This window comes from Tarenaya hassleriana, unplaced genomic scaffold, assembly GCF_000463585.1.
Source record: "Tarenaya hassleriana unplaced genomic scaffold, ASM46358v1 Cleome26, whole genome shotgun sequence".
Classification (NCBI taxonomy): Eukaryota; Viridiplantae; Streptophyta; class Magnoliopsida; order Brassicales; family Cleomaceae; genus Tarenaya; species Tarenaya hassleriana.
The window spans coordinates 952,982-963,631 of record NW_010965869.1 but is presented as its reverse complement, the minus strand read 5'-3'; the positions used below and the strand labels follow the sequence as shown (position 1 = coordinate 963,631).

Below are 10,650 nucleotides of genomic sequence, written 5' to 3'. Positions count from 1 at the left end.
CGGCATTCCAAATACAAAGAACTTCAACGAGATCACTTCTATTGAGGTTACAACGTTTTCTCGCATCAATCTTTCTCCAAAAACTGAATTCTCTTAATTCTGGTTACAACGCGCGGGCGGGCTTTTTCACCAAACTGAATTCTTAATTCTCGGACCGTGTTTTTGTTTCGGTGGGGGGAGCAGGAAGCAAAAGAGTTGTGGAAGAGGATACAAGAAAGGCAAGGAGTGAACAAATGGAGGCCGGAGTTAGAAGAGGAATACGAAGACAAGGAAGGGAACATATACAACAAGAAGACGTACACTGACTTGCAACGCCAAGGACTCATCTAATTTCCAAGCCACCACCCAGACTTTGGATTCCCAACCCCCAAGGTAATGTTTTGGACACTTTTTCAATTCAGCGTTTTTTTAGATGGGATCGTGCCATTTGTATGTGTATTGTGTTATTAGGTGGCTAAGAAGACATCTTTCATATCACATATCATATCAATTCATGGGACAACCATGTCTTTTATTTTCTCATTTTTGCACACACACATATAAATATACACACACACACATATATATATATATATATTCCTATATTTGATTGCATTTTATTTTATGTTATTGATTTTGTAATAGTAGAGCATAGAAATATCACGAGTTCTTAAAAAAGCCAGTCAAATTAATACATGAATTAAAGAAATACTATATAAATTGACACACTTTAAAAAAGTATTATTGTGAAAGATGTTTTTACTGCATTAATTCCTTGACAACATAAATCATCACGTCATGAAAGATACATAGTATAGTCGTGTTTATATACTCACGCATACACTGTATATATACATACACATGTATACAATTATGCATACACATGTATAAACAAATGTACATGTATATATGTATACACAAGCATGTATGCGTATAAGCGTGTATATATACACACAGGTTTATATGTGTATGTGTGTGTGTTTTTTGTCGTCGTTGACATGATGACGTAGGAGTGATAGCAATCTCGTCGAATTGTTGACCAAACACATCGGCGTCTGTTCAATATATGATGGTTAATATCGTGAAAAAATATGATAATTTTTAAAAATTTGCGTATTCTTGCAATATTTTTAAAATCTATATCTTTTTAATACGGTTTTTGAATGATTCATATATGTTTATGTGTTTTTCAATACGAGAATAGATCAATTTCAACATTGATGGCATCGATTACATCGGCATCTAATCTTAGAACTAGTCTAGATTTAATCATCAAGGATATGGAATGATGGGGTAGAAATATAATTACCAAAAACTTTATCCAAACACGATCCAAGACAACGCGAAACCTGTATCCAAACACCTCCTAATCCTTAAACCCTGTCGGAGAAAAAACAGAGAAAGTGATCCGAAGCTGTTTGGGTTGGGAGCAAATCGGAGGGAATGTCCGATAATCTCAAGCACCATCTCGATCCTACAACCGAGCAGGAGTCTATCGAGAGGCTCTCGAAGATCGCGAGAATCGAGGACTTTAGTGACGAAGAAGCAGCTGAGGAACGAGAGCAGCAAGAATCCGGTGTCTCAGAGCAATCTATGAACCCAAACCCTAGATTGCAGCGTTACCTGGTCGCCATTGAATATATCGGCACGCGATTTTCTGGATCCCAACAGCAGGCGAATTGCCGTACCGTCGTTGGTGCTCTCCAGGTATGTATATATACACACATGTATGTTTGAGTTTTTTTTTCACTCCGCCCGGAAAATGTTTACTTGAACTGGGTTTCATCAAATGAATTGGTATCGATTTGGGAAGTTGTTTTGGATTGTGATCAATGGCTGAATTTAGATAAAAGTTTTGATGGAGAGTAAATTTGTTTCCCTGAGGTTATGCTGGGCTTGCTTTACATTGGTTGACAAGTTTTCTAGGAGGATTTTCATGAGAATTTGTGTTTTGTGAATCCTTGTAGGAGGCATTTCATAAGTTTATCGGGCAGCCGGTTTCAATCTTCTGCTCGAGCCGAACTGTAAGAGCTTTTCTTTTATTCTGTCTGATTATTGTTTCATCTCAGTGTGAAGCATACTTGAAGTTACAGAATGGTTCTTTTCACTGTCTTAAGCAATATTGCCCCACCCATTAGCACGATTGGTTTGTTTTTCTTCTGGCATTGATATATGGTCTTGTATTATTCTAGGACGCTGGTGTGCATGCGCTATCAAATGTTTGCCATGTAGATGTGGAACGCATCAGTAAACGGAAGCCAGGAGAAGTGGTAATGATCACACAATTATTGTTTGGAATGTCCTGATATCTAAGTCGCAGGTGGTCATGTTTCTTTCTTAGGTAGTTATAGACATTGGATTTCTGGAATGTTCCTCTATTTCTCTTATACAGACATGCCGAGATGGTTAAATGCACTAACATGTGTGTGCTCTCAAGCACATCCTGTTTATTCGAGCTGTGAGGCCTGTATTCTTCTTGGCAACTATCAAGAATATGAATATTTTAGCGTCCTAACTGGACGGAATGTTTTTGTTAAGTGCAGTTACCTCCTCATGAGCCTGGTGTAGTCAAGAGAGCTGTGAATCATTTTTTACAGGTCAATGTTTGTTAATACTTGAAATTTCCAATTGATATCAACTATGGTCATTAGAAGACTGTTACTGGTGTGAATTTTGGAAATATGTATGACTGTTGTCGATGCCAACAAAGATCTACATAATGTTTTAAGGATCTCATTTGGAGATACTTTTATTTGTATTTTCTTAAGCGTGTGTTTACAGTTACTTCTGCTTTATCTGTCTGGAAATGCATTGACATGTTTAGTTTTGGTTTCAATCAGAAAAATGATGATGATGTTATGGTGATTGATGTTCGATGTGTCCCAAGTAATTTTCATGCCAGATTCAAAGCTCAGGAGCGCACGTACGTATTCTCTTTTCATCATTTATTATTAGAGCTAAATATTTGATTTCTAAAGACTTTTGCTTTATGGCATGCTAAACTTATGCCTGTGTAGTATTTTAAAGTTTCTCTTTGTATGTGCATTGGCATTCAGAAATCAAGTCCTGATACTGTGATATTCTCATTAGATATTTCTATCGCTTGCTATCCGGGCCAGATCCATTATCAATCTTTGAGAAAGAACGGGCTTGGCATGTTCCTGAGAAGCTAGATCTCGGCTCTATGCAGGTCTATTTACTACTGTTTTTATCAGCTTCCAGTTATAAGCTCCAAATTCCAATACTGGTCATGTGGTTTAACTTTTTTCCTTTTATCCAGTAGAAAAATCGTTTAACATAGTAAATTCTTGAGTAAAAAACACCATCGTCGTTGGTTTATGTTCAGGAAGCATGCAGAATTCTCATTGGACATCATGATTTTAGCTCCTTCAGGGCAGCTGGTTGCCAGGTCAGATTTCTTTATATTGTCTTCTTGCTTAATATTTCTTATTTCATACATTAGCAGCACAATGGTAGTATTGTTCACAATTTTCATAATCATCGATAGATACCATATGAACTGGTGCATCATAGTTGCCGTTAGAATTCTAGGTCCACAAACACTCTTGAGATGTAATCTTGCTCTGAATAATTAGACAGATTCCCATCTCATCCATCTGTTTTGACAACAACGTTCTGATGGACAAATAAGCTGATGCTTTGTAGGCAAAATCACCTGTTAGAACTTTAGACGAACTCAATGTTACCGAGGTACCATCAACTCCATACTTTCCATCAATCATGGAAAGGGCGCATGGTAACCTTAACAGTGGACATCCTTCCGCATGTTTCAGTCAGCCTGATACTGAGACAGTTGGAGTGGCAGAATCTACTAATGGAGATGCTTTTGGGGTAAGGAGACGACACCGCTGCTATGTGATAACAGCACGTGCCCGCGCTTTTCTATACCACCAGGTAAGCAGTATCTCTATTATTATCTTTCATGGGTATAAGTCTGTATTCTGTAGTTAGATCTTAAGATTAAACCACTTATTACAGACAAAGATCATCATTTTTAAGAATCATTGTCTGTTGGTGATGTAATAATACCCCCCCCCCCCATATCTTGTGCATAAACTTTGAAAATGAGATACATATCAATTTGCGTTGGAAACCAAACACCGTCGAAAGATTCTCCGGTCATCAATTAAAACAATTAAACAAATGAATCAGAAAGTCTTCAACTTTGATAACAATGAGATACAAAGGCTTCTCTGATTGCTCAATAGATATAATCCTAAGTTCTGCTTTTATATAGTGTTCTTGAGCTCTAGGTGCAATTTCATGCAGGTTCGGCTTCTTGTAGGAGTCCTCAAATGTGTAGGCACCGGAGAAGTGACAATCTCAGATGGTATATTTCCATACTCTTCCATTTTACCCTTTACGGGTTTTGCGAAATATTTGACATTCCTCGAATTTCATTGGGCTGTGAATCGATGGTTTCAGTTGAGCGGATCTTGGAAGCGAAGACAGTAACAGCAGCAAAACCCATGGCTCCGGCTTGCGGTTTGTATCTTGCGCACGTCAAATATGAATTACCGTAGTAACTCCCCATCTCCATCATTTTTTGACACCAATTGTTTGGAATGTCTTTCTGCCCCCAAGCAAAGCATTTCGTAAAGAAGACTTATGTTGCACAATTTTTTTTTCTCTTGGGGAGAATTTGATAATGTTCTGGTTAATACGGATGGGACGTGTACTCACCTCTTTGGTTTTCTCCGATTAGCTCTCGGCTTTATGAGGATCGGGGACTCGAGCTTACTCGGAGGCATGCTTTGTCATGACAGTGCCCCTCGTGTTCATGCTTGTCACCTCACGCCCGCACAGTTTTAACAAACGAAATTTGAATCCGAATCAATGATTGATTTTTCATTGTCGTGAAACTCGAATTCGTCTTGCCGTTTATCCGAAACCGAAATTTCAAATAATCAGCCGGTTGATGGAGTTGGAGATGGGTACTTCAGCTTGTTGTCCAAAACCTCACCAGACAAGTGGGTCTCCTCCTCTTCCTGGGGGGGGGGGGGGGGAATGGCTGACAATTCTGACTGGTTTAAAATAAAACATTAATATCGTCTTAATCTTAAATTTATTTGGATTGGTAGCATCAATTTTTTATTTACACTCAAATTGAAAATTTGAATGTTTGCTTGAGTGTTGAGTAGTCGTAAAAGAATGTAGTTCTAAACACTTGTGCTCCAGAGTGTTCCTCCTGAGCAATTTCAGTAGCCTTTAGTTAATAATTTTGATAACATAATAATGTAAAGAAATGAAGCTAATCTAAAATATACGATAACATATATGTATATACTTATGATGGAAAGATAAATATATTATATATAGAAATTCAAGAATCTTTTTCTACAACTTTCTCATCCACTCCCTCTTCTTCGATCTTCATCGTTTTTTTTATAATCCAAAAGTTGACCGAACTTTTAGTCCAACTACATCCCTCAGAGATCCGGAAAAAACCAGATAAATGGATCTCTCTACGCATGTTTTGCATGTTCTCTTGGGTGATCTCCATCGTTCCTTTCCCTTACCAGAAAAAAACTCCCCTGAGGCAAGATTTCGCCTTGGAGGCGATATTCTTCTCGCCCATGAGTTCATAACTCATCAAAGCTCAAATTGTTCAAGCCAAGGTTATAGAATATATACTTCTGTTAACTTTGTATTGTGGTATTAAATAAATTCCAAAAACATGACTTTAACCAAAGCTGTTGTTGCGCGACAAAACTGCTGTTGAGATGACAAGAGGTGTCAGAACAGATTCTACAAGTCTGCGAAGAAACTACTTGTGTCTGAAGGATTTGCTTTGTTTGATGTTTTCCTCTTGGTTCCTGGACAAGGAAAGATTTCAAAAAAAAAAAAAGAAGATTAAAAAAATGGTTATAGGCCCTTTTTTCCATTCCTGAAACCCTGGTTATAAAATATATTTCAGCTTTGCGTGTGACACAAGTTTTCACCTTTAGAAGAGGGCTTGGGAGGGTTTGTATCAACATCCATGCCATCATCGCTGTCACTGTCTCCTGGAGCCGCAGCTTCCTTATCCAACAAGTTTCCATTGGAACCACTTTCGAGTATCTCATCCAAATCCCATAACTATTATCACGGAGGAATGAAAATCACGTCAAGGATTGCATTCATAAAACTCTATATCCACATGGTTTTGCATTTTCAAAGAGAGGGGCGAAGAACTTCAGGTTGTTACCTTCAGTGTACTGTCATGTGCGGTGCTGCCAAGAAACTTTTTATCGTGAGAGAGTGCTGCCCAAAAAAAAAAGAAGGGCAAAGAAGAAAGAGTAAGCATTGATGAAGAGAGAAATGAAAAAAGACGGCCCGGGTAAAGAGTGAACAAGTAAACAAGATATATGACAATCGTAAACTTGGAATTCGTTTGCTACAAGTGGATACCTAAGTCTTCGATAGGAAACTCATGTGCTCCAATCGGCTGTACTATTCTGTTGGGTAGTATTCCGACAAGGCTGAGAAACAAAAGTAAATCAACCCTGAGTGAGTGAATCAAATGAACACAAATTTGCATAAACTTGCTGAGTTTTAGACTAGTCACAGATATCTTACCTAATTATTCCGTTATCACATCCAGTTATGACTCTGTCCTCGTCAAGCTTCACCGCAAAGTCCACAGTATTTCACATTAGATGAGGACTATGATTTGAAATCAAGCATATGCTTAGCAACAGAGAGACCACTCACCTTTAATAGAGCATCGACTGAATTTGGGGACAGATCAACAAACCGGTCGCTGTAAACAAGGTAAGTGTTTAAGGGTCCCTCACAAATAATTTGTAAAGACATAAGCAAGTGTCTAAAGAGGTGAAACCACCAATGTCCTAAACTAGACCCCCTTCACTTCCATCAGTTTATTTGAATGCTAATAGAAATATTACCTGCAATCCTTGAAAAATCCCCATGAATACAACAACATGGTGCCACTTTGGGTTCCACAAATAACTTTACGCCCATTCTGAAATGAAGTAGGTGAATGAGAGAGCAAAAATAAATGTAGATTTTTCATAAAGGGGAAAAACAATAACGACAGATGAGCTAGAGGGCAAGGTTTACTATCCTACATATTAAACCTAATACTTATATTTGCGATAAATGAACCATTCAATATTCCATCAATAGCGTATATCACCAAAAGGGGTTAATAAACCTAAATGTTGATCTCTTAGAGGAGAGCCGAAGGTGATCGCACAAGTCTCCAGATGAACAATATTAATTTTAGGTTTCAACTAAACTGTTGCTAACATAGGAAAGTAGACGAATTCAGCATTGCGGTTGGAGGGACTTGCCTTCATTATAGCAACCGAAAGCAGCTCATCTTCAGAAAATTCAGACTGAGATTGGACCTGTCATATAACATCCAGTGAAACAAATGCCACTGGGGACTTGAGCTCCTATTGCCATAATTTATGCATAAAACAATGCCACTGCAATCAACCAAAAGTATCACCTTATTTGTTCTGAGATTGCAGACAGACATAGTCCCATCTCCACTACACAGCACCAAAGAAACCAAAACAGAAGGAAAAATGGAGAAAGCCTTTATCAGAGAACTCGCAGGTCATCTTCTGACATGAGTATCAGTTCAAGCAAATAAAGCAAGAGATGACTAGAAAGCCAACTACCTTGTCGCCACCAATTTCATCGAATCAGATGCAAAGGTCATGCCAGAAATGTAATCCTCGTGTGCACCAAATTCACCGCAGCATGAGCGTTGTCTGGTGTCCCAAACCTGAACAGATGAGAAAATACAAAATTAATTCAACATGGCACAAAATTTAATCCAAGAGGATGTAAGAATGAGGAGATGGAGACCAAGAGGAGGTAAAGATACTTGAGAAAGCAAATGTAGCTTTCGGAAAATAAGATACCACAAACAACTCTACAAGAATAAACAAGTATCCTGCAATTGGTAGACTGAAGGCCATACTTCCTCTTTTCACTCAAAAGAAAATGATAGCTTGCTTTTGCAGAGATGAGCAGAATTGTTGTTTAATTTGGATGATATTTCTCGAAGCATCAAACAGACAAGAGAAGATCCCAGTCACCTTAATGCAGCCGCTGTCATCCCCAGATGCGATTGTTGTCTCAGTGACATTTATCAAAGCATTAACGGCCTCCCTAGAGAACAATGCCACATATAAGCACAATCAAGAGGAAAAAAGGAAGAATCAGGAAATCAATCAACATTCTCTGGAAAAGAGAGAGGATAATACTCATGAGCATTCTCGAGCCGGGCAACAACAGCCCCAGTCTCCACATCAGTAGCTAAAATGGAGCAATCAGCCGATGCAGTGACAATTCCTAGCCAAAAAAGAATTTTAAGCCTAACTTAGTAAATCTATAATTCTATATCACACATGCGTGTGTGATGAAGAGGAGCTTAATTATTGAAAACAAAGGAAACAACTTTGCCCATCATCGATGAACCGAGTAGCTCTGCAAGATTCCTTATGTGCCCGAACTTGAAGCACCCTAAGTCCATAAAAGTACCTCAATCAGTAATCCCTCAGAAAAGAAAACCCAACAAAATCAACTTATTAGCAGATGAACTTGCGAGTACCTGAGAGGTGTAGAATCTGGGTTGTATCGGTATCTGTAATCACACACACGGATTCGATTGTAATTCTTCGGTGTTTCTGAATTGGGAAAACAAACAAAAAAGATAAACAATGGAGCTTACAGGTGCAAGTGGCCGTCGATGAGACCTGTAGCCACCAGATTCTGCGAGGGATGAAAGTCGACGCCGAATGCGTTCGCTCCCAAATCAATCTCCATCCTCAGAAAGCTTAATATCACAAAGTTGAGATTTTTCTGCCAGAAATTACAAAGCTTCAAAAGGTTCAATCACTGACAATCGGAAGCTGAGTCCAAGGGAGTAGCAGTGGAGCCCCAGAGAACTCTGAAGCTGCAGAAGTAAAAGAAAAATGAAACGACGTCGTCCAACTTGTTTAGGGTTTAGCCAGAAGGTTCGATTATTTGGCAACCGAGCCGACCGATTTATATTCAAAAGGAACCGAATCAATTAAAATTAAATAACTATTTGATTATAAAATTTAAAAATTTGATAATGGAATCCGAGTTAACAGTGTTAATAGACTAAGTAAATTGAAACTAAATTAAGAAAAAATCCTAAAAAACCACTAAAAGACAAAAAAAAAATATCGAACTTTATTTTTTATCAAATAAATATTAAACTTTTTAAACGAATCTAAAAAAATACTGAACTTTTTAAATGATTCAAAAAATACATGAATTTTTCTCCGATTATCAAAAAATACTGAACTTTTTTAGTGATTCAAAAAAATATATGAATTTTTTTATTGTAAAAAAAATTAAGAAAAATAATCTGACGTATTTGCATCTCATTGAATCACGTCAGTCATGTTGTTTATTTTGACAATCGTTGAAGAGTTCAATATTTATTTTCTCAAACTTAAAAAGTTTAACATTTATTTGATAAAATAAAAAGTTCAGTGTTTTGTATTTTTTTGTCAAAATTTGAAAGTTCAATTTTTTTTTTTTGGATTTCTCTTAAATTAACTGTAATAGAATAAATCGAATATAATTGTTTGTCTATCCATGTATCACAATACAATAATAAAGAAAATAATATAATGAGAATATTTTTTATAATTATGATATATAACTAAAACGAGATTTTTTAAAAAAAAAATTCAATAATAATGTTTAAAATTTGCTTCATCTACTATTCTAACCGATTTAAAATTTAAAATTGTATGTGATTATAATTTTAATTAGATATAATCGAATTGAACTGATTCGAATCAATTAAAATTAAATAACCGTTTCGATATAAATTTTCGAAAATCAAAAGTAACCAAACCAAAATTAATCGTATCTGAATAAAAAAAAAAGCATTAGTCTACCCCTAACAACTACATCGTGACCAAAACAAACCCTAAACTTTAGAATTCTCGTATTTAGCCAAAAATATGTTTACAACAATCAAAATAACTCATACTTTGTACAGTTTAGCTTCTGTATTAAATCATAAACTTCATACTAAAATTCTAACTATTCTCATTTCTCATATAAAAAAAATATTGTCCTCCTAGTTTGAAGTAGAAGAGGTAACATTTAAAATCCAATTGTTTTCATTAAAATAAAAACAAAAAATATTTGAAAATCTCATATTATGCCCTAGTTTTTTAGTAATATAAAAACAAACCCTAAAAAATGGAAAACTAATACTGAATTCTAATATATTATTTTTAAATTAATTAAATCCTTTTTTTTTGGTAATGGTAAATTAATTAAATCTTAAACTATATCAAACTAACAAAAGCTAGTAAAATAAATATATCTTACAGTATTTGTTTACGGTAAAACTTAGCATTAGAATTTTAAATAGAAAAAAATTGAAGGCAAAGAGATAATTTTCAAACTTAGTGTTTATTTTTGTTTTAGTAAGAAAAAAGAAAGTATTTAAAATATAACTACTTTGTCTTATGTTAAATCATAGCCCTAAGTAATATTAATCGAAGATATTTGGACCAAACTAAGTAAACTGCCCCCAAGTCGTTGGCGGGTCAACATTCTAAGTACTTGTGTTTTGTCTTCACCTTGACACAACGGTCATGCCTCTCTCTCTCTCTCTCTCTCTCCCCCTCTCTCCTTCTT

The 10,650-nt window shown here is 36.2% G+C and overlaps 3 protein-coding genes across 3 annotated transcripts in view; 2 read left to right on the top strand and 1 right to left on the bottom strand.

Annotated features, from left to right (window-relative positions):
* LOC104816810 (splicing factor SF3a60 homolog) overlaps positions 1-522 on the top strand; it is a 4,725-nt gene extending 4,203 nt beyond the window's left edge. Inside the window, exons 12-13 of the mRNA XM_010545781.2 lie at positions 1-46; positions 184-522. Of these exons, the coding sequence (XP_010544083.1) occupies positions 1-46; positions 184-330 (193 nt within the window). The 3' untranslated portion in view covers positions 331-522. The remainder of the gene's footprint in view (positions 47-183) is intronic.
* A 646-nt stretch (positions 523-1,168) lies between these two features.
* On the top strand, positions 1,169-4,837 carry LOC104816809 (tRNA pseudouridine synthase A). The gene is made up of 10 exons (XM_010545779.2): positions 1,169-1,686; positions 1,947-2,003; positions 2,172-2,249; positions 2,523-2,576; positions 2,820-2,902; positions 3,070-3,169; positions 3,326-3,388; positions 3,646-3,894; positions 4,270-4,330; positions 4,426-4,837. Exons 1-10 carry the CDS (start codon positions 1,423-1,425, stop codon positions 4,521-4,523), a joined length of 1,107 nt encoding a protein of 368 aa, XP_010544081.1. The 5' UTR covers positions 1,169-1,422; the 3' UTR covers positions 4,524-4,837.
* Positions 4,838-5,629: 792 nt separating this feature from the next.
* Positions 5,630-8,951, bottom strand: LOC104816808 (WD repeat-containing protein 55-like). The gene is made up of 15 exons (XM_010545778.2): positions 8,690-8,951; positions 8,570-8,602; positions 8,417-8,481; positions 8,223-8,310; positions 8,055-8,127; positions 7,632-7,738; positions 7,457-7,499; positions 7,296-7,352; positions 6,888-6,964; positions 6,694-6,742; positions 6,559-6,605; positions 6,391-6,461; positions 6,188-6,243; positions 5,943-6,078; positions 5,630-5,816 (listed from the first exon to the last, which is right to left on the bottom strand). The coding sequence occupies exons 1-15, from the start codon at positions 8,782-8,784 to the stop codon at positions 5,749-5,751; spliced, it is 1,065 nt and encodes a 354-aa protein (XP_010544080.1). The 5' UTR covers positions 8,785-8,951; the 3' UTR covers positions 5,630-5,748.
* Between the last annotated feature and the right edge of the window lie 1,699 nt (positions 8,952-10,650).

Coding starts and splice junctions, on each gene's coding strand:
- LOC104816809 (XM_010545779.2), top strand. CDS start 1,423: ATGTCCGATAATCTCAAGCACCATCTCGATCCTACAACCGAGCAGGAG. Junction 1,687..1,946: donor CCGTCGTTGGTGCTCTCCAG/GTATGTATATAT, acceptor GAATCCTTGTAG/GAGGCATTTCATAAGTTTAT. Junction 2,577..2,819: donor CTGTGAATCATTTTTTACAG/GTCAATGTTTGT, acceptor GGTTTCAATCAG/AAAAATGATGATGATGTTAT.
- LOC104816808 (XM_010545778.2), bottom strand. CDS start 8,784: ATGGAGATTGATTTGGGAGCGAACGCATTCGGCGTCGACTTTCATCCC. Junction 8,128..8,222: donor CGGCTCGAGAATGCTCATGA/GTATTATCCTCT, acceptor ATTGTTCTCTAG/GGAGGCCGTTAATGCTTTGA. Junction 6,606..6,693: donor CAGTCGATGCTCTATTAAAG/GTGAGTGGTCTC, acceptor TTTGCGGTGAAG/CTTGACGAGGACAGAGTCAT.